The sequence below is a fragment of the Anabas testudineus genome, chromosome 2 (assembly GCF_900324465.2).
Source record: "Anabas testudineus chromosome 2, fAnaTes1.2, whole genome shotgun sequence".
NCBI lineage: Eukaryota > Metazoa > Chordata > Actinopteri > Anabantiformes > Anabantidae > Anabas > Anabas testudineus.
The window spans coordinates 1,796,065-1,818,478 of NC_046611.1; the positions used below are offsets into that span (position 1 = coordinate 1,796,065).

The following is a 22,414-nucleotide window of genomic DNA, read 5'->3' on the forward strand; positions in this document are numbered from 1 at the left end:
GTAAGTAACAGACGCATCAAAGATGCATCGATCACACCTGAACAACATCCAACACGCACTGGACGTCACGTTTAACACCACCTGTACAACGCATGCTTCCAGGGCACATCTTCTCTGCAGGGTGGGTGTTTGTTTGGTTGTATCCTCAGAGGTGTGGGGGGGCAGAAGGATGCAAGAGGGACAGACGCTGTGACGGACAGGCCAGGGGGAAAACAGTTCATTATTAAAATGAACGTTTTCTCCACTGCAGTAGTGTAACGTACACATACTGACAGCACCCAGGTAAAACTGCTTTGGTGATCGGCAGCTCAAAAGGTAAAATCTGATCAAAGAGGGAAGTTTTTCATTTTGAATCAACTTTTGATGAATTCAGCAACATTTTTATATTTATACATTTTCATATACATCACATTTTCTTTACAATTGCATCTAGAACTCTGAGGTTCATGGGTATCGTAGTATTTTGATCATGCAACATGATTGCACACTTTGCTACGTCATAACATCTAGGATGTTAATATCATCCAGGAGAGTTCTGTGTTTTATGTTTAGCTTATTTAAAGAATTCATTTAAGGAAATCTTTGTATGGGAATACAGAATGACTTAAAACATTCCAACAACCAGCAACGCCTTCCAATTCAGAACTTTATGTTGTAAACATTGGTGGTTCCAAACCTCTAAGAAACATTTAGTACGTCTAGATGAGACCAGTTCAACCAATATGCGATTTTTGTTATTGTAACATTTTAGAGGTCTAAAATGAAGTGTAGCCATCGGTGTAGGTATCTTTTGACACTGCAAATCACCAAATCTCTGCTTCCTGGTTGATGCATGTTTCTCTATTCCAGGGTGCTCTGTCCCTGCTATAGTGAGTGGGTTGGGGTAGGGTTACTGTCCGTCACAGGCCCACCACAGCGTTTTTTGTTTTACCTTCTGAGTTGTGCAGACTGTTGGTGTAAATGCTGCGCAGGCTACCAACACGATTTAGTTTCCACGCTTTACGTTTGGCTGCGTCCCCCGATGGCAGAAAGAGAGAGAAGAGAGGTGACGAAAGAAAGGAGTAACAGAGGCCAAGAAGGAGGAACGAGATGTAGTGTAGAAGAAACAGAGACGACAGGACAAGGAAGACAAAACAGCAGCTTGGAGGAAGATTCAGGTGGATATGAACCCAAAGAGCACGATGGAGGGATGAAAGTATGTTTGCAACATAACAAATGAGGTCAGAAGAAAAATAAAACAAACCTGTGAGAGCATCTTCAGTGTTCCAGGACCAAACACAAACCAGTAAGAACAAACCTGGTTCAACACTTCTCTGTTTGCTACTGTCAAACAAACTCCACACTTTGAGTCAACTGATCATAACAATTGTTAAGGTTATTTTTCACTACACTCCTATAATTCAATATACGTATAATAAAGATAAATAAAATAAGTCCTACTGATGGATTAGTGCTGTGAAAAAGAAACGTTACACTGAATTTATCAAGACAATATGTAAACATGGAAGTGTTGAGTTTGGATTAACTAGAGATTAAAGTAAAGTATAAAACTGTTCTGAACTAAACAAATAAAGATAAATAACACACTAGTAACTGAGAACGTACTGTATCTACAGTGACTAATGCTAAACGTGATCTGTTGTGGATAAATTGATGATAAAGTAAAACTAGATCATTTACTGTCTGAGCTCTAGAATGATCTAAAACCAGAACTGAACTTTGATTCATTCCAGGAATACCAGCTCTGCGACCTCTGACCTCTGCTTCCTTTAAAGCTTTCAATGTTGTTCCGTCTTAAATAGCAAACCCTCTGTAATATTTACTCCCCCGGGGCTACTGTGAACATTTGCCACCAAACTAACATTTACAGAGGATTAAATACAGTTGTGGCTGCGTGAGAGGAGAAGTCAACACTTTAAATGGAAACTCGCCTCTTCTGTTGAGTCTCGTTCTTCCACTGAAGAGCTAGAGAGCGTTTATCACGTTAAAATTAGTAAAATATACTGAGGCTGCCCAGGAATCTTAAAATTAGCCAATTTAAAAAGGTTTGGTGTATTAAAAATTTAATAATCTGTATTTTGAAAAGATTTGAGTTTTTCAATGTAAGAAGAAAACAGTACTGAAATAAAAAATACCACACATTCCCACCTCAGACCTCTCCTGACTGTCAGATACCCGTGGGACCACCTGGTCTCTCCTCCACAGTAGACCTCTTTGTTTCCCACCTGCTTGACCCCCACTGACCCAAATTGACCTGCGACGGGGAACTGAGCCGTCATTAAAGGAGTTCACGGTCAGAATGAAGCCGCCACAGACGACGTGCTGCAGGTGCAGCTGACGGCTGAATAACAGAAAGACTGACGTCAAATTATGGAATAAGTGAAACTCTTCAGATGAGACACCCTGTGTGTGATCTGAGAGGACGATTAAACGCCACACACACACACACACACACACACACACACACACACACACACACACACCTGTTGTGAGAAATGTGCTGGTTGAACAATCAAAGCAGTCGCCTTGTTGCTCAACACAAAAAAATCCAGGAATGTGCCCAGTGATCCTGTGGTTACCTGTGTGGGGTCACTTCAAATATCTGAAGCTGTGTGTGTGGGAACGTCGCAGGTCAATTTTCAAAGCTTTAACTTTAAGGGCGACATTATCAAACGGCTGCTGGTAACAGTCGGCTGTTATCAGCAGGGATGAACCTGACACAGGTGTGTTTGTGTTACAGAAAGAAGTGAATTAAAAAGTCAACAGAGCTGAGAAGCTAAGGCTCACATACAGCATGGTGTTCAGAACTAAATGTTAAATTTAAAGTGAATGACAAAGAAGAGCAGATACCTTATTTAAACTAATCCACTGCCTGCATCTCCAAATAGTTTAAGCATGGTTTCTTTGTCAGAATCAGAGCTTTGTAGACGGAAAATCGTCTTCTTGTGAAAGAGCAACGCAAATGTTGACAGAAATATGTAACGGCTGAAAGTGTGGTTGACGTGAAGGCAGCCGTACAGTAAACCTACAGAAATATCTACTCTGAGATCAACTCATCTCTTTAATGTAGATGGCAAAAGTGAATCTCTCCACGTAGCAGCTACAACAGCTACGCAGCAGGTCGGAGTCAAAACTGAGACAAATCACTGACGGACTGCACAAAGACGGAGACAAGAGACAAATTGGAGTCACTGTCATGATCCCCAAAATAATCCTCCTGGTATCAACATAACCTGCCGTGGATCAAGCTGTCGGAAACCTCCCTGTCTTTGCAGCAGACTGAGGTGAATCTGTTCCTACTGTGTGTTGGTCCGGTCCTACCTGGGGGAGCTCAGCTGCAGAGGGCGGTTCCCTCTCATGAATTACACTGAGCCGCGATCTGACATGAAGATACTTCACCCGCCTGCCCAGTGTGACAGGCAGCGAGCCGGCTGAGCACGCTCAGTGCTTAATGGCTAAATTGGGAAGACTGTAACTAATCGTTTATTGAATAATGAAAGTGACACAGCTGATAAAAGATTTCAATACGGTGGATTATTTATAATATTTCACTTAAGCTTCTCTGGCTGAATAATAAGGGGGCGAGTCGAGGGAATCAGGGAGCGTCTGACAACCAGGAACTCAGGGAAAGTGTTTGATAATAAACTGGTCACAGTGAAAAAGAGGAGTTACTACAGGGAGTCGTGATGGAGTCTGAGGGTTAATGGAGAAGGAGATTAGAAGAAAATAGAATAAGGAAGAGAGAAAGTCACAGAAAGAAGATGATGAGCAGGTGAAAGGAAAAGAAAATGAGAACAAAACAGAGAAGGAGGGGAGACTGGAAAAACGACAGAATGAAGTAATGAGAAGAGGAAAAAAAGAAGAAAGCAAAATAAAGGAAGGAACGAAGATGAAAGGATGAGAGGAGACAGAAGAGAAAGAAAGAAATGAAAGGAACGAGAAGGAGATAAAGAACTGATTAGAGGAGAGAAGAGGAACCAATTTGATAAAGAGAGGAAAGAGAGAAACTGAGACTCCAGGAGGAAATAAAAGGAACGACAAACATGATGAAATGAGAGAGATGAAAAAGAGGCCGCAGATATTAGAGGAAGGAGAAAAGAGGAGCGAAGGATAAATATGAGATAGAAGGAAAAGCCAACAAGGAGAGGAGAGGAGAGGAGAGGAGAGGAGAGGAGAGGAGAGGAGAGGAGAGGAGAGGAGAGGGCTGAAAATGATAAGAGAGGAAGAGAGATGAAAGGAGACGAAGCGTCCACCTATCTATCACACTGACAGCCACTTGTCGTGTCAGCTGCTTGATGCCTCTGTGATGGAGAGACGGACATTACACATGTGCTGCTGCTGCCACATCTGTTTAACCATCCACTGTGTGTTAAACTGTGTTTGTCACGACATCTAACGAAAGAAAAACGAAACCTCTGTTTGTATGAAAGACATGGAACAAACCAGCTTAGAGTTTAGTTTGGGTTTTAAACCGAGACCTGAACCCGACCTGTAACCATGTCAGACACAGTGTCAGTATAGAAAACATTCAGCCAATAGCTTCCTGATATTCAGCCAGAGGTGACGTCTGCATTTACTGGTTAAAATCAGAACCCCCTGTACTCTAAGATTGTTTGTGAGAGAAGAGGCTTAACAACTTTAATTAAATCAAAGTTTCTTTAGCTCCAAAAAATCCAACAGAGTGATACGTCTTCACTGTAGAGGATTTTGTTCATACCCTATTAGTAACTTAAGATCATACACTTAATACTTTGGACCAGGACCTCTGGATTTGTTATTGGTAGATATCCAGTATGAAAGGACTCAGATCTGGTCCAGAAAAAAACTGATCAGGAAATCTGAAACCACAATAATAGTGCAGAGTTCACGTGTTTATGCTGCCAGGCTTCTGCTGAAAATAAAAATAGAATCATTATTACACTGAGCCGGTGTGTTGCCCTCAGACAGAGCAGAGCACCGACCAAATGGCGGAGGTTATGTTACAAACTGATCCAGACACACACAGAGTCACGGCAGGAAACACGGTGAAGAGATGAAGGGCTGACAGGATGACGGGATGGAGAGATCCTTCCCTCACAGCGAGGCCAGGAGTCTCAGACGATCACATGACTGCGTTTCCCAACCCTGGTCCTAAACTACCTGAAGTACATGTTCGACGTAAAGTACTGTGTGTACTCTTTCACCTGAGAATGTTAGTACTGTAGTATTTTTGGACTCTGTTAACTACACACTGTAACTTTATACTATACACTTCACTGTGTTCATATTTTATTGTTGTTCCCTGTTCAGATTAATCCATAAACAGTGTTTCTGAGGACTTTAGGTCAGATTGAGGATCCCCCTGTTTCGAGGGGCTGGATTTAGTAGTCAGACCTGGGCGGGGAAAGTGTGAGGTGAGGGGAGGGGAGATGGAGTTACCTTCCGCAGTACCAGAGAGGCCGTCGGCTTTAAAGTTGCTGGTGCTCTTCTTCCGCCGGTGCTTCTTGCGGTTTGCGTGTGGCGATGGTGGAGGCTCCATCTTGGGACTGGTGGTGCTGGAGATACTGGGACTGGAGCAGACGGAGTCTCCCAGGCCTGTGTCTGAGAATTCAAACAAACACTGATATGGATTTCCCATTTTACCACAGTGCCTGCTTCTTCTTCTACTACTTTAAAATACAGCAGTATTTGCAGTATTTTAAAGAATACAGGCAGGTATACAGAGATGTATCTCGACATTTGAAAGCATCCACAGTGTCCTGGTTTTGCTGATTTCAATCATGAAATGATTCCGTTTAGAACTAAACTCTAAACGTTCGTCAGGTTTAAGGACGAACGTCCGAGCAGTTTTAAAAACACACAGACAGTGAGCAAATGTTTGAATATATGAATCAGTAAACGAACCAAACATTAAAAAGACCCGAATCATTAACCAGAACCAGGATGGTCCTCTAGATATGTTGAAACACAGTTCTGGGGGTTGAGGACCGGGGGGCGAGCGAGGCTATCAGAGGAGGGAGTGGACTCTCTCTCTCTCCGTCTCTCTCTGGCCTCCACTCTTCACGGCAGCTGCTGACAGCTGTGACTAGCGGCAGAATAAAATAACATTCAACTTCCATCAATATCACAGTGTGACGGCGACACTGACATGAGCGGTGTGTGTGTGTGTGTGTGTGTGTGTGTGTGTGTGTGTGTGTGTGGTGCATATGCACAGTACACACACACACACGTATACACGCAGGGCGCTCATTGGCCAACGCGTCCCCAAACGGCACACGGGCCCCAAGGACGGCCATAACTTATTTTACAATCGTTTAGTCTCAGCTCAAGTGGAAAATGTGACAACTTATCTCTGCTGACAAGATGCCATCCCCGAGCACGCAATTAACCGCCGTGGATTAACAGCCCTCCCATCTGCAAGCCGCGCTCCATCCACGTCAACCCCACCCACCTCCAGCCTGAAGACTTCTCCTGATTCACTTTCTCTCTCCATCCCTGTGATTGTTGTCTCTGGTGGGTTTTCCCTCGACTCTGTAACTCATCAGCCGTTTGGACGCCAGCTGCTTTACTGACCACACAAATCAGAAACCTCTGTCTGCAGCCACAGAGGCGCGTTTTGTTTCGTTTTAGTGTAGTTATATGTCACCAGGTATTTGTGAATGCAGCGTCATGTGTCAGCACGTGTGGTGGAAGCGTAGGACAACTCCTGATTATCAGTTCATCAATGATCACAACTTTCCAAGTTGCTGCTGACTGCTGTGTATTTCTTGGTGTACATGTGATCACAGCATGTGGACAGGGAGGCGATTGTCACGTTTCACTTGAGTAAACTTCTTTATCGAGGTTTCAGCCTTATTTCGGTGATTTAGTCCATCAGACCTACCAGTAATTATTGTTCTGTGTGAACACAACTAGGCAACCTCGATGTGTTTATGGTGTTTTTAATGTTCTTTTACTGCACATAGTACAAACATACTCTACTCTACTAGTAATACTTTATTTTGTGAGCTTTGGTTAAATCGGATCTAACAGCATGAAAATGATGAAGTTTTATTAATATGATAGTTTGTCGTCCTCTTAAGGTGGTTGAAAACTTCTTCTCCTTTTAGTTTTTGTTGTTTTGTTCGGTTTGATTTGTGACACTTATTAAATATAAACACAAATTAAATGGATTACAGTTAAATAGTTTTATAGACCTGGTAAAAATGAAATAACATATACAGTTCAGCAGTGTGTGTGTGTGTGTGTGTGTGTGTGTGTGTGTGGCCCCCAGGAGTCCACTAAAAGCATTTCACAGCTTTAAACGTTAGTTGATGAAGACTGGAGGCCACAGCATTGACGACAGAGCTGTCAGTGAAGTTTACTGTTACACACACACTCGACCTGACAGCTGTCAGTCGTCACTCTGTGTGTGTTTGTAAGAATGAACAGTAACGTAATGCTGAATAGTACACACACACACACACACATCAGTGTGAGGACACTCATTGACTCAATTCATTCCCTAGCCCCCTACTGTTGCGTAGGCCATGCTCAATTTTTTATTCATCCCGTGTACTGTTACCTAACCTGAACCAAGAACTAAGTCTAACCCTAAAACCTAGTCTTAACCCCGGAATGGCTCTTTAAACACCGTACTCATTGTGAGGACCCGTTAAATGTCCTCACTTCGTAAAAATGTCCTCAGTCCAATGGTTCAATAGATCAACTGAAGACAGGCTCCCCTGTGGAGCTCCGCAGTGGGGCCTCCTGAACTCTAGCAGGCTGCCTGCAGTGAAGCTGCGCGTGTGGACCTAACCTGTATGTGACAGCTGCATCAGACCATCAGGCAAGTTTTCAAACCTGCCTTGTTTTGTGTAGTTGAATCAAGCTCTAGATCAGTGACTGTCCTTACTAACTCCTCTGACTCTGTGGTTCCACGATGGTGGAAAAAAACAGAACTCTTCTCTGCACTGAAACCTTTATTAAAAAAAACAAAAAAACAAGTTGCCCTTCTACCCTATGAAACTGAAGCAGCTCTTCGTAGAGCATTTTACTTTAAAGTTCTTTTTCTTGGATTCGACATTTTGCTTTGTTGCTGAAAGAATTATCATAGTTAGGAGCAAACTGTGGCTACATGTCTTCTTATCTTCCATTTTTATGGAATTTACATATTCAATCTTTATAATCAACACTACACTCAACAACAACAGTCCTAGTTATCAGTTACCTGTGCTGACTCCAGAGTTGGCGATGACGGTGGCGTCGGTCCACTGGTCGGCACTGGACACAGAGTACGAGCGCTGGTGCATCCCCTCCGTACCACGGCTGTTGAACGACACCAAACTGATGCCGCTCGCCATCTGAGACACTGACGAGCTGCTGGTCACCGAACCTGAGAGAGGAAGACACAGTTCATTAACAGTTCGGTCTGAGGAGAGAGAAACATCAGAGCCAACGTTCAGATGACGTTCTAGATTATGAACTGTTTGGATGAAGCTGCATTTACACCGAGCTCCTACATCCAATAAAAATCAGACCAACACCTGAGTGAGAGTTAAATTCCCTCTTTCAAACACTTAGAACAAGACAAACTGTCCAATCCCAAACAAGCTCTGCATGTTTTAAAGAGCTACATCAGTTATTCTACTTTTTAAGACTTGGTATTCCACCACTGCTGGGAGTTAAGAGAAGTCACTGACTAATCTGTCACATCGTGTGTCGTCATCTGAGCTACTGCTCATATAAATACGTTGGTTAGTGCAGCTTCATTTTCAAGAATCAAGAATCATTAATTGATTAAAGGAGAGTTACTGCCGTACTTTTCTAATAAAAACCCTAAAGCAAAGGAAGATAAAATCTTTTTGAAACTGAAAATGCTAAGTGAGTGTTTTTCCTTTTTTATTTTTGTGTCCAAACACACAGAAACACAGGAGGACCATAAAAGGCAGCCTCTTACAAGCTGGCTGCTTAAATCAAACCCTTGAGTTAGTAAGAGGCTGCGTGGTCCAACAGCCGGGTGAATCATCCCTCCCTGCCTCCCTCCCCCCCTCCCTCATTCTCTCATTACAGCTCATTTCTTGGTGCTGGCTGAGCAGAGCCAGGACTCTGATTGCATTAATATTCATGACAATAATTAGTACAGAGTACGGCTCACTGAATATTCATGCTATTAGCTCCTGGATCACTGTGTGCTCCATGTGCTCTATGTGTTTGATTTAAACAGCCGCCTCGTAAGCGCTGCTTTTATGTATGCGTGTACGACATAGAGGAGCACTCGTGTGTCTCCACCTTTTGTTTTACGACGTCTTCTTTCAGGTGATAAGAAGCATTTTGTGTGTTTCAAGGCTGAACTCCTGGCTTTTACTCTGACGCTGCCTTTTATTTCATCTCTTCTTCCAATAATTATTGACTCAGAAAGAACAAAACATGCTCGTGTTTGTGATAAAGGAGCAGGAGCAGCAATTAGTGCCACAATTAAAAAGTAAATGTACTGATGTCGGACTAATTGCTGGTTATTCCTCGGTCTTGGCTGATAAGTAAGAGTGACTGGACCTTTGCATTTAAAGCCTGCAGACTTTGAAACATGCTGCCCATTAGTGCAACATCTGCAATGTCTTTTAAGGAGCGCCTTCAACCCTAAACATGATTTTGTGGTGTTACCCTATAATCAAGATCAGCATACACCCCCTGCCTTGGTCCTGAGGTCTCACCTGGAGCCTGTCCCAGCTGCAGGCTGGTCATGTCCTTCGTCAGTCCATTTGTGTTGGGACTCGGCACGGCGGCACAAGTGGACACGGCGCGAGGTGGCCTCTTCCCCGGCACCTTCACCGTGGTCCTCAGCAGGTCGATCTCCTTACCGTGCACGTTCTGCATGTAGTCCTGAAAAAGGAGGGAGTAAACTGAATGGATGATGTAAAAAGAAACATATCTGTATACGTATATCTGTGATGTACCACAGAATCAAACAACACAAAACGACAGCCTCACGGTATGAAACAGATTCATTTACACTGATTTCTACTTATTTAGACGCAGTAATAAATACTTTTACTGGCTATTTAGAGTTGAAAGCAGCCCAAAAAGCCATTTTAAGCAATATTAGAAAATATAAAACACAAAACGAAGCAAACACTGAGGGAAGTAAACAAACTGTTCTGTTATAAACAATCTCATCTTCATTGTGACTGTGTCATTCTTTGGTAATAGGGGATTATGCTGGATAATAAAGATCCTAAATACCTCACTCATACAATAGAAACAAAGCCACACTAATCCCTCAGAGCCGCACTGAAGTGGTCACTGATGTGCCCAAAACACGAGTGACCCCCAGTGATGAGCTCACTTCTATCCCATCCAGACGTGTAAATGAACAAACGAGAAGAAATGTTAATGACCAATAAGAGGCGCTTGTTAAAGCCACCCCATCGCCCCTCCAGAGTGCCGGTGGTGACCTGAGAGCAGCACGGCATTGTGGGAGGTTGGCCTCCTCTTCAACATGAAGGAAAAGAGGAGAAACAAAGCTCAAGCGGCCCACTGGGCCGGATTAAGACCACTACATGCCTTTCTTGTACTTCCATCTTTGTGAGGACCAGAATGTATTAGACGTGGAGCGTGAAAAACATGTTTATGAAAGTGAAAATACAAATTACTATGTAATAAAGGTTTTTAGAAAGTGAAGAATTTTATTAAAGTGAATACACTCTAGGACCTTATCAAGATTTGTTGAAAACTGAATCCAATTTCTGAAACGGCCGCACATTTTTTTCAAATAAAGATATTTTTCAAAAGTAAAGAAAATTTTGTAAAGTTAATGTAATTTTTAAAATTTACAGCAATTTTAGAAAGTAAGAATATGAAATTATAGTTTTGTCGTTATTTACTTAGGTTTTATGAGAGTGAGGATATTTTTAGATATATTGTGTTGTGTTCTGCAAAATACAGATATTTTGCTATAGTAAGGAAAGATTTGCACAGTGATGATGTTTTTCTAGAAATTATTTAAAAAAATGTTTTATTAAAGTGCCAACTTTTTAGAAAGTGAGGACCTATTTCGAAAACTGAGAAATTCCTTTGAAATTAGTGTTAATTCCTGCAAAATAAACATAAAACACTTTTCAGAAATCTGAATTCAGAATTCAGAAAAAGAGAATTTTGTGTGAAAATAAAGAATGTTTTTTTCAAAAGTAAGAAAAGTGAGGATTTATTGTATACAAAGTACAAGAAAACAAGAACATTTGGGAAATTTTTGACAGTGTTGGCACAATATTCTACACAGTGAGGACATAAATAATTTTTGGAAAAGGAGGATGTGTTATAAAAGGACATTATTAAAGAAGGAGAGCATTCTGTGTGGGCCTCACTTCTGTAAAGGGCTATTGGATTTGTTTTTGGTTTGACGTCTATAGTAGGTTTAAGTTAAAACTAGCGTCATGTTTGAGGGCTCCATTATGTCAGTAAAGGTATTCACCAACTCTCTATGCCAATGCTGTTTTATCAGCATCTGTCCATCTGAGCATTCCCCGAACGGTACATTAACTTGAACCTATTTCCAGCCTTAACTCTAATTCATCCCATCACACTCAGAGAACCATTTAAAGGAATTGGGACCACAGAAAATGTCCTCACTTCCCAGATCCGAAGCTCTAATTGGTCCTCACAGAAATAGAAGTACAATAGCACAGTCTTATAGTACACACAGAGTCTTATGATACACACACTCGCTCTCTTAGTGTTCCCCGCCTCCCTCTGGCAGCTCGGCTGACAAAAGGCCAATTCAAAGCCAAGTGCTCTCGATGGCGTCTTAACAAGCCACTGGAGAGCCCTCGAGCCAGTGGCCTGCTGGGTAAACTCTCCACACACACACAAACCTCCGACAGATTGACCGCGGTAATTGAGTCTCCATTTGCATCGAAGAGCTTTCATCATCGGCCCGATCGTCCGCACCATGCGGCGGCGTCCAGGACGGATTTGTGTATCGACCAAACACACTGACGACAGGTGGCGAGTGTGTGAGACAAAATGTATCTGAATTTATCAGTTTATGAGCGTCGAAGAAAGAAAGTGTGTTGATAGCTGTTTGAGAGTGTGAATGTATGAGTGTGTGTGTTGTGTTGATGCACGGTCAGTGTGAAAAATGCAAAATGAACAGAGTTGAATACTGCTGACACTGCTGGGATACATGAATCCATAAAGAGGGAGCTCTCCAAAAACACAATCGATGGCAAAAGAGACAGCAGCAGATAAAGGAGAAGAAGCTCAGTCGTCGACAGGAAACATTAAGAAATGGATAAAAGAGACGGTGGAGGAGTTTTACTTCAGCGTCTAACTGAAGTGTCCAAAGAATGTAAATGACTGAAAACATTTTAGATTGTTCATTTGCAGACAAAGTTTTTTAGTGTGAATAAAGAATAAAGACAAATACAGAAGACATAACTGAAACCTCTGTACATATGAGACTGTTGTCTGGCTACAGGTTATTAAAACAGACACAATCTACAATTAATGAATCCAGTTCAAAACTCCCACTGGAATTCTGACAATTTAAACTTGAGTACAAATAAATGGGCAGATTTATCTTTGTCGATCAGTTCGAGCGCTGACCAGTTCATTTGACCCTTATTACATTTCACTGTTTCTGTTCTACATTTTTTTTTGGCCTTTATAAAGTTTTTCATTCAAACCCTCAAAATGCAGAAGCATTCAAATGTATTTTACTGATACAATTAAATAGATAAAAGCACATAAATACACACAATAAAAGCTTTTCAAGGTAACGAAGGTGTTTTATTGTGGATGCTTGTTCATTTTCCATTCATTGGCTGCAATTGCTCATTCCATACAAAGCCCCATTGAGAAAGTTATCAATTTAAGGTGGCGCATGGTCCTGAGTAAATAGTAGTGTTAAACTGTGTGGATGTAATCTCTTGAACTGGAGGAGATTAATTACTCTCTCGCCTTTTTTTTGGCCTCTTCAGATGAGACTTTTCTTGCCAATTATGTGGCATCTATTGCCATCCACTTAATTAGCGGCATTAATGTGATTTCTTTGCACATAGTCGGGCAATTAGCAGCGCTGATTGAGTTTCATTCGATTAGCCTCCGCAAACACGCTAATTGACGCCCGAGCTGCAGATGCAACATGCTCAGAAAAACCTGGCTTTTTGATGCTGGAGGGGTTTGTGTGTGTTGATGTGTTAAGTGATGAGTTTTAACACTAATTTACTGCATCAGCTGCTCTAATCGGTGATCGACGTGTGCACTTTGGTGAAGTGTTTCCTCGCTATAAAACGTGGAAAATCTCAAACATGAGCATCTCATCAGGGACTCAAACTCTCAACCTCTGGCTGCAGGAATGCCCTGCTCAAACCCACTCACCATAAGGATGCTGGGAATTAAACATACCGCTGACAGTCTCCTTTTTGAAACCTCAATTTAATTTCCCCGTTTTCAATTAAAAATACTTGTTGAAGCATTTAAATGAGAAAATTTTAAAACATGTTTGTGAGTAAAAACAAATTATTTGAACTAGTATTTGAGGTGGAGTTATATATTTGTTTCATCACATTTATAACTTTGGTTGTGAAGTATTGAAATAATCAAAAGAATCAAATTATCAAATGTTTCTGTATTTGAATTATGTCAATCATTTAACTGAGCGAAACACTAATCTGACCTTTATAGGTCACAATTTTCCCAATGAGGTTCTGAATGGAATTAGCCGCTCATGACTAAGTCTCGTGATTATGCCAGCAGGTTAACAGCTAAAAATCCAAACTGAAGTTGTACTCCAAACGTTCCTTTAGTTTTAACTTTAACTGCACTGCGTGACAAAAATGAAAAACAACAACAACAAAAAAAGAGTTTCTGAATCCATCTACACCAGATCTTGACATCAGATAAAGGTTCAAAAAAACAATATAAATACATTTTATTATTATTATTTTGCTCCTACAGATTAAACCTTGAACAAAAAACCTGGAGAATATGGAAAAAATCTTTAAATTTTACCACTGATATGAAGCCGAGGATAAAGAGAGAAACTGAATGCCGGGAGAGAACGAGAGAGTAAAAGACAAAGTGTGTGTGTGTGTGTGTGTGATAATAAAGCAGCGTCAGGGCAGAATATTGTGCCAACAGGACAGAGAGCCGGGGCAATTAGCAGAGACATTACAGCTGATATTCCCATCATCAACACCGATGTGGGCAAACAGATGACGAGTCCTAATTAATACACAAGCCATCAACACTGATTCCAGAAAGTGTCTGGCCATAACACACACACACACACACACACACACACACACACACACACACACACACACACATTTTTGTATGGCAGTCAGTGTGAGGACACTCACTGACATAATTCATTTCCTACTGTTGTGTAGGCCATGCTAATCCACTCTTATCCCATGTACTGCCTAACCCTAACCAAAACCTGCTCTTAACCCCAACATGGCTCTTTGAACACCGTTCTGATCGTGAGGACCTGTTAAAATGTCCTCACTTTGTAAAAATGTCCTCAGACTGATGGTTAAACATTCATGCCGCTCCTCCCTAAGACACACTCACAGGGGAGCGATGAGGAGCAGCAGATCGATGGAGGTCAGTGCAGCGCTGCAGTCTAACCTATCAGAGGTGGTTTGTAATGAATGTGTGTGACTTGTATGTCAGTGTGTGTGTGTGTGTGTGTGTGTGTGTGTGGGCGGGTCTTACGTGCAGGCTGGGGTGGTAGGTGAGCAGTCCATTGTCACACAGTGTCACGTATTTCTTCTTCCACTCCTTGTTGAGAGATTTACCGCTTCTCTTCAGCAGCATGCCCTGCACAGAGGAAACAACCTGTTTAACACAAACATCTTCCTCCACTTCAGCCACACTGACTGGTAATTTTACCGGTAATTTTTTTAGTGGAGACTGGGACCAAATATATTCTGCTGCAGCCACCTGTAACAGGGAAATTAAACAATTTTCAATCACATGTTGAATTTAGGACATTTGTAAACTCTACAGTAAATAATTCCTGTCGTCTTCTGGCTTGTTCAGCTCTTCCAGTCTAGTTGTATTAGTGTATAATGGTGTGTGGCACATTTGTCTAGTTGGAAACAGTGACAGTGTCTCCGTTAACAGACACAACTCCTAAATGTGCAGGCTGTAACTGACAAGATATGTTCTGTGGTTAAACTAAGCTGATTCCTTAAAACCTCTAGTTCAGAAGTTTGAAGTAACTTAGAAATGTTCCTGTTATTTAAAGAAAAGCAGATTTTATAGCATCATTTGTCAGAAATAGTGTATCTACAGTCTATATATTTTTATTGTTGTTTCAAAGCTGGAAACGTGTATTTATTTTATCAATTCAATCAAAGGCTAAATGATTATTAAAAAGCCCTTTTGCAGTTATGTGTGTATGTTCATCAACAGCTTCCACTCTTCTGGTTTCATTCTTTCCAACAGATGTTTAACCTGAGCTGCAATTCGTGAGGTTCAACCTTGTGACCTCCTCATTGTTTCATTGAGAAAATACATAAAAGCATGTTTCTTGATGAGAAACAGAGGTTTTGTCTCTGACTAGATTTCATTAGTCAAATTTGATGAGGTTAATTGGGGGAATTTACACGAGCTGACTCGCTGCTTTCAAACTTGTTAAGTACGTATTTTCTAACAATAACCTTATATTCTGTAATATGAAGATTTTCCTTCGAGACACACACTTTTGTCCATTTAATGTACAACGTGAAAGTCACTGAGTCCATGTTTCACCCACAGCGTCATACTTGAGCATTTTTCACAACATCTTGGGTTTTGATTCTGATCTTTGTGCACATCGCAGCTAAATTACGTTCAGAGTCTGTGGAATGAAGATAACGAGCTTAACGGCAGAAGACGTATTAAATACGAGTTCATTCCTCTCCAAAACAACATCAGAAATTTGCACCGGAGCTGAAAGGAGCTCGATCTAAAGAAGCAGCCACAGAAGAGAAGATGGAGGGAATTCGGCAGTTATTTAATTGTCTGACTTCTCTCTTGTTAACAACCCTCTCTCTCCTACGCACATCAGCTGCGGCTGACTGACGTTTAGGCCGAGCGACCGCCCGCTCGCCCGCCCACACTTCATTTGAGCCGGATTCATTAGGTGAGAGAGAGAGCAGGAAGGTCAAAGAGAAGGCGAGAGAGAGGAATAGAAATGGGAGAAAGAAGGCGATCAAAAAGAGAAGAGAAAGAGAAAGAGAGGCAGTGGGGGGAGTGGGAGGTGGCGGCAGGGGATAAAACTGTCCACTGATTAGCAATTACAGCCGTGCTGCCACGCGTGTCACTTCACTGGACCTCTACAACATTAACACTCCAACAGAGGATATTAATAGAGTCCAGCCGTGAAGGGAGGAAGAGTGGGGGCCAGAGGCACCACTGAGGAAGACAGGGAGGGGGTGAGATGGACAGGCCGGCTGATGGACAGAGGCCTGCTCTCCGCTCAGCTTTCATTAAGGCAGTCGGTGGCGGTGGGACAGAGCTGCAGGCCCGGGTTGACCCTCGCTGCCAGTGACGGCACATTCGGTGTAATTGGCGGTGACATAACGCGAGGAAAGAGCGCTTCGGAGTGACAGAGAGGGAAGTCGAATGCAGGCGGCGGTGATGTAAATGACGAGATGTTGAAACAAACGTATTTACACCGAACTGTGTCACAAGTGACAGAAAGTCATTCATTACTAAACAAGAGTGACGACGAGAGGAAAATTAAACAGGGAATTGTCCTTAAAAAACTTTCTCATACTTCTTCTAGGAGACTCATGTTAGCAGTGACACACAGATGTCTAACATAGCTTAAAATAATCAATAAGAACTCCACAATTTAGAGAAACGCTCCTTAACTTGCTTTAATGTACCGTGCTGCTGTCAAACCCTCACAGAACATTAGTATAGCAGTAGTATATAGAAATAACCTACCTACAAGCTTCAACGGTCTTGTGTTGCAGAAGATGGAACTGTCTAGTCTAATAGATTTCTGCACAAAAAGAAACACACAATCTGCAGTACGAACCAAACCACGGATTTGGAGATCCACCCTTAGAAATACTTAACCACCCCTGATTCAAGTCCAGCTGTGGATCCTTTGTTGTTTGCATATTGGTCCCTATCTCCTCATGTTTCCTATATTGTTCTAAAATGCTAAGATTTATCTTAAAAATATAGAAGCAATGGTTCCAGTCCTGTGGTCAAATGTGGTTCTTCAGAGAGAATGATGCCCTGCGACGTCAACATCAGATGAAACTGTTGCTCAAGTGAGGAAGATCCAAACCAACCAACAGTTTGAAGAAAGGACAGAAGATTGATTTCATACTTGAACACAAACAACTCTGCTCCCTGGGTTCCTCACCTCCTGCAGCCAGAAGAGATGGAGGCTTGATCAAATTGGCAAAGACGTTCCTCGATTTCAAGAGATAGAGATAAGGCCTCCATCTGAACAGCTTGTTAATGAAAAACAAATACATTTGGGTAGAAAAATGGATCCATGTGGACGAGCAGAGGATAAATACGGGTTCAGAGGGAAAGGATAGGTGTTATGGACTCTTCAAAATCCCCTCGTATGCTGTTGAACTTTTCCTCAGCACTGTCCTTGTTTATTGTCAGATGTTGAATTGTTGAGTCCCTTTTCTTGTTGCACACAGACAGAACAGGTGGTTGCAATATGCAATAGCGCCACCTACGATGAGTCAAAATACAAGATCCGCTAATCTGACATAATTAGGCTGTAATCTCTGATAAGTGCAGGACCAGTTGCAGCCAGATAATTAAAAAAACTCATTAAAATTGAGTTTCAGATGTGAAGAACATTGTCAGGTCATTCCTTTAATTTGAGCTCATGTCACCAGGAAGTAAAACAGAGCAGTGTGTGTGCTGCTGCTGAAACAACAGGGCTCCCCACGGTGCCTGAACGCGTCTTGACGAGCTTCCTGCTGCTCTGAAGTGAAAGCTGCCGGCAGCCGTGCAGCTGTCAGGCCAGCTGATCATCCATTACTGCCTGTTAGGGAGCGAGCGGCAACATGTTTCCAGGCAGAGGGAGAAAGAGACAGAACGTGCGTTTACATTGGAACTGTCATCAATTAAGATCTTTTTAGGTCAGCGCATACTCGTGGGATTTTACCAATCAGAAAGTCACAAATAAAAATCTACATCATACAGTTAAAATAAACTACACATCATGAAAAGCAAATAAATTAAAAAAGTAAATTAAATGTTTAACCACTGCAACACTAGTTTTTCCATGGGAAATAATAAAGTTACAGTTCTTGAAACCGTCAAGAAATGTCTTTAAATGAAAAAGCAAAAGCAGAGTTTCTTTTAGTGATTCAACAACCTCACTTGAGGCTCTGATCATTTACTCAGAGCAGAATTATAAACTTGAACATGCTGCATAACCTTTGTAAGAAACCTATAAAAATGAAGACAATGATATCAACAATGCACAGAAACCTGCACTAAATCAAACAACTTTTAAAGAAAAAGGTGCAACAAGGGAATAAAAGTAAAACTAGATGAAATGAGGACGAGCACGAGGGTCTCTGAGGGTTGAGCTCCACCACTGGAGGCCTGGACTGAACTAAACTAAGAGATGAACCAATATTTCTCCCACTGTTCCATCCAAATCTGGTATTTAAGGAGGGAGACGTCAGCGAATTAATTTTGTCCATCCATCCTGGACATGACAAGCGATCAGTTTGCGAGAGGGAAGGCTAATTGAATGCCGCATCGAAGCCCTCCTGATGGGTAATATCTTTCATTATTCACCTCCTCGGGCTTCATGACACACACACGTCGCCTCTTATTTTACCTTCAGGAAGGTGGGGGGGATGGCAGCTACGACAGCTCACAAGGTCTCCACATAGGAAAATAAATGTGGGGAGATAAATACATCCTCAGATATACTTTCTCTTCTTCATATCAAGGCAGTTCTCCGCCCTGGTGAAGTATTGTGGGGTAGTGCTTAAGAAAAGGTCGCTAGCTTGGGGGGGGCGACCAGATGAAGTCATTTGTTAGGCATCCGAAAACGACCAAGGGCATTAGTGAGGTTTGTGGGTTCTTCTTTACAGCACAAAACAAAGAAGGATGAAGAGACTGAGGTGTGTTTAGGGAGAACAGCAATGAATGTAAGAAAGGAAACAAACCAAGCCTTCATATTTAAAATATTATAGTTAAAGAGCCCCCAAAACACAAAACTCCCCTGGACACAAACTCACTCCTTTCATATTGAGACACTTCAGCGCCTCGGTGAAGTATTGTGGTGTAGTGCTTAAGTAAAGGTCGCTAGCTCGGGGGAAATCAAGAGATGAAGTCATTCGTTAGACAACGCATCCGAATATGTTCACAGGCTCGTGCCTACGGGTCCCTGATGAAAGACCACCTCAGTCAAATGTCGCACATGTAAGAAGAAGAAGAAAATATGAAAATGTTGGATGGATGCTTGTAGAAAAATTGATAATGATCGAGGAAGGTACAAGAAAAAAATTCAACTTTCTCTATTATCTTGTGAAATTTTAGCTTACAACTGAGTAAAATCCTTAAAAATAACAAAAAGAAACCCTCAGATTAAACACAGCTGCTCCTCAAGTAACGATAAACAACAATTGCCTTCAATTGTGTGAATCTAACCGCTGCTAGAAGGAAATCATCTGATAAAAGAGCCTTTTCCGTCTCTTGATATAGACTAATCTACTCTCTAATCACTCAATCACCCCCTATTTTCTACAGACAATGGACTCTCCCTCGGCCTCTTCAAAGGACTGACAGCCGATCTTAGAGGAGATATGGGGAGGCGATATCTGTGGAAAAGACCCTCCTGAGAACAGGACGATCTCTACGAAGTCAGGGGCCCTTTTGTTTATCAACGTCTCCAGAGAGCAGGAGGCTAAATTAGAGGTGTCACCCTCCTCAGACAGCAGAGTGGGAGGGTGATGGCGAGTGGGAGGGAAGCCGGATGCTCCCTGTTCTATCGGGGACCCATCTGATCCCGCCCGAGCAGCTATCACGGGTCATCCATCATCCTCTGAGTGTTGGTTTCTACTGAATGTGAGATTGCAGTCCAGTTGGTGAAATGTTTCTCTAATCGGGGCTTCATCAAGAAGACAAAAGGAGAATACAACTACTGATAAAATGTTTTTACCAGTTTCTTTTTTTTCCTTTAAGAACTTTGACTTATTTTGTAGAAAATGTACATTTGTAGTTTATAGACATGTCTCTCATATCTGTCACTTCACAGAATAGCTTAAAGACCTGTTTACAGATTTTAAAGAAATTTGTTATAAAGTTCAGTCAAGTTTTAAGTTTTAAACAACGTCTTTGAGCATTTTTGCTGTTTCTCCATGAACTCTCTGTGAGTTTGTAAAAGCCGATCTGGATCCAGACTGAAAGTTTTCAAATGATTTTCCATGATGACAGTGATACATTTCGAGGATTTGGTAAAGATCAGTGCTCTTTAAAAGGATAATTTGTTTCCACGCGGATCCACTTCTAACATCAAAACACAGCAGCATCAGTTTCCATGACAAGGTTGATGTTGATGAGGCAAGGACAGTGAAGGGCAGGCGCAGGGGAGCAGGATGCAGGCCAGATCAAATAAAACACCACAGAAGAAGAATGGGGTTGAAGAGGAGCTGATTTATCTAATAAGAGTTCTGGATAATTAATTAGAAACTCAATTATCCAAACCTTACTTCGGCAGTCTCAATTCATTAGTGGATAAAAACCTCGCCCCTCGCTCGACTGACACTCAGAGAGACGCGATGTGAAGAAAACAAAACTCTTCTTCATCTGCGAGAGACCCTCAGGTCACTGCTGGTTACTTTTGTCCATCATCAGACGAGTGTACACAATACTCTAAACACACACACGTGAAACAAGGCGTGAAACAACAAAGCAACCACAGGGACACTTCCAGCGTGCTCGGGGTAACACCCTCATGACAAACAAAAACTGTGGAGTGCTCCGTGGAGACCGTCGCGTCGAGGCATAATGAGCACAATGTAAGAATGCTCTTTGATTGACGCCTGTGTTCCTTGTTTTAATTATTTCTCAAACTAAAAAGGGAGAGACAACCCTCCAACACATCCTCCACCCACAGAAAAATCTAATTTCCAGGGGTTAGTGTGCATGACAAAAATGTCATCATGGCCAAAATGGCTCAGAGCGGTGACAACCTTTCCCAGGGAAATGATATTTTTCCAATCCGGCGGAAGGCGGATCATGTCACCCTCATTAAAACCTTGATAGCAGGTCTTTAATATTCACCGTCTTAATTAGAGCTGCAGTTAATTTCATTAAATTCTTTGGCTGCTAAATGAAGCAGATTATGAGACATCTTTTATTGCGAAGCGTGAAATTACAGCCTGCCCGCTGCCAATGGCGGGGCGAAACTAATGAATTACAGGGTAAATAACACCCGAATTAACCATCCAATTTAACTCCTTACAAAGCACCGGGCGCCAAGGGGGGACGAGTAGACTTGTCAAAACCACCCAGCCCCGTGCTCGTCTGCAACCCCGCGAGAGGCAATTACAAGCACGACACTAATCAGCTCCACACAGGAACAAGAAAACGACACTGTCCGAAGCCCTGAGACTTCTGCAAGAACTCTGACTCAGAGTGAAGCACAGGAAGAGACTCTGACACTAAATGTTCATTTACAGTAGGAGGTCGTCTGCATGGAGGTCACAAAATCTATTACCTGCACACAAAGCGTCAGGGCTGCTGGAGGAACCGCTCCCTAAAAGCCAGAGACTCTGGTTGAAGTCGTTAACATTTCAAGTTGAAAAGTTCAGGCTCAGTTAAAAGCAGGGATGGCACGTTTACATGTTTTTATTAGAACCAGTTCAATAGTCATTATTAGTATATGACTAATATATGAATTTCTGGTGATTCAAGTAAGAATGAAAAGTATAATATATTATTTTCATGCTAAAGCAAGAACTCCACAACACAGAGAAACACTGTGGTTTGAATTAAAGTAAAAAACATGTTTTTTCTCCATTCAGTCAGACCACAATCTGTGAGAACCATGGAACAGTTAATGATCCAAGCTGGATGTGATGCTGCAGGATTGGATATTTTGGTCAAAAGTAACATGTTTTCAGTATCAACATGTTTACAACTTTCCATTTGTTTTAATTAACAACTTATCTTCTGATTAACCTCCAAACTGCAGATGAAAAGTAGTGATGAGAGGCTAAATGTTGTCATTGGTAGAGAGAAGTGTGAACTTCCTTCAAGAGGAAGTTTGTTTTGGAGCTGGTGTGGAATTACGTAGAGTTGTAGATGCATCATTAGTTAAATATATTGCTCTTAATAAGGATATTAAAACATCTAATTAGTCTCCCAACAAAATCCATGTTGATTCCACTGCCACCACCTAAGATTCCCTGATGGTTTGGAAAATCCAGGCATCAGTAGAAGGATACACTAATACATA

The 22,414-nt window shown here is 41.8% G+C and overlaps 1 protein-coding gene across 2 annotated transcripts in view; it reads right to left on the reverse strand.

Annotated features, from left to right (window-relative positions):
* Positions 1–22,414, reverse strand: part of agap1 (ArfGAP with GTPase domain, ankyrin repeat and PH domain 1) — a 136,792-nt gene that overhangs the window by 29,858 nt on the left and 84,520 nt on the right. For both annotated transcript variants that reach the window (XM_026361007.2, XM_026361006.2), the window contains exons 10-13: positions 14,677–14,781; positions 9,672–9,840; positions 8,189–8,353; positions 5,419–5,580 (exon numbers count right to left, since the gene is read on the reverse strand). In XM_026361007.2, coding sequence (XP_026216792.1) covers positions 5,419–5,580; positions 8,189–8,353; positions 9,672–9,840; positions 14,677–14,781 — 601 coding nt within the window. The remainder of the gene's footprint in view (positions 1–5,418; positions 5,581–8,188; positions 8,354–9,671; positions 9,841–14,676; positions 14,782–22,414) is intronic.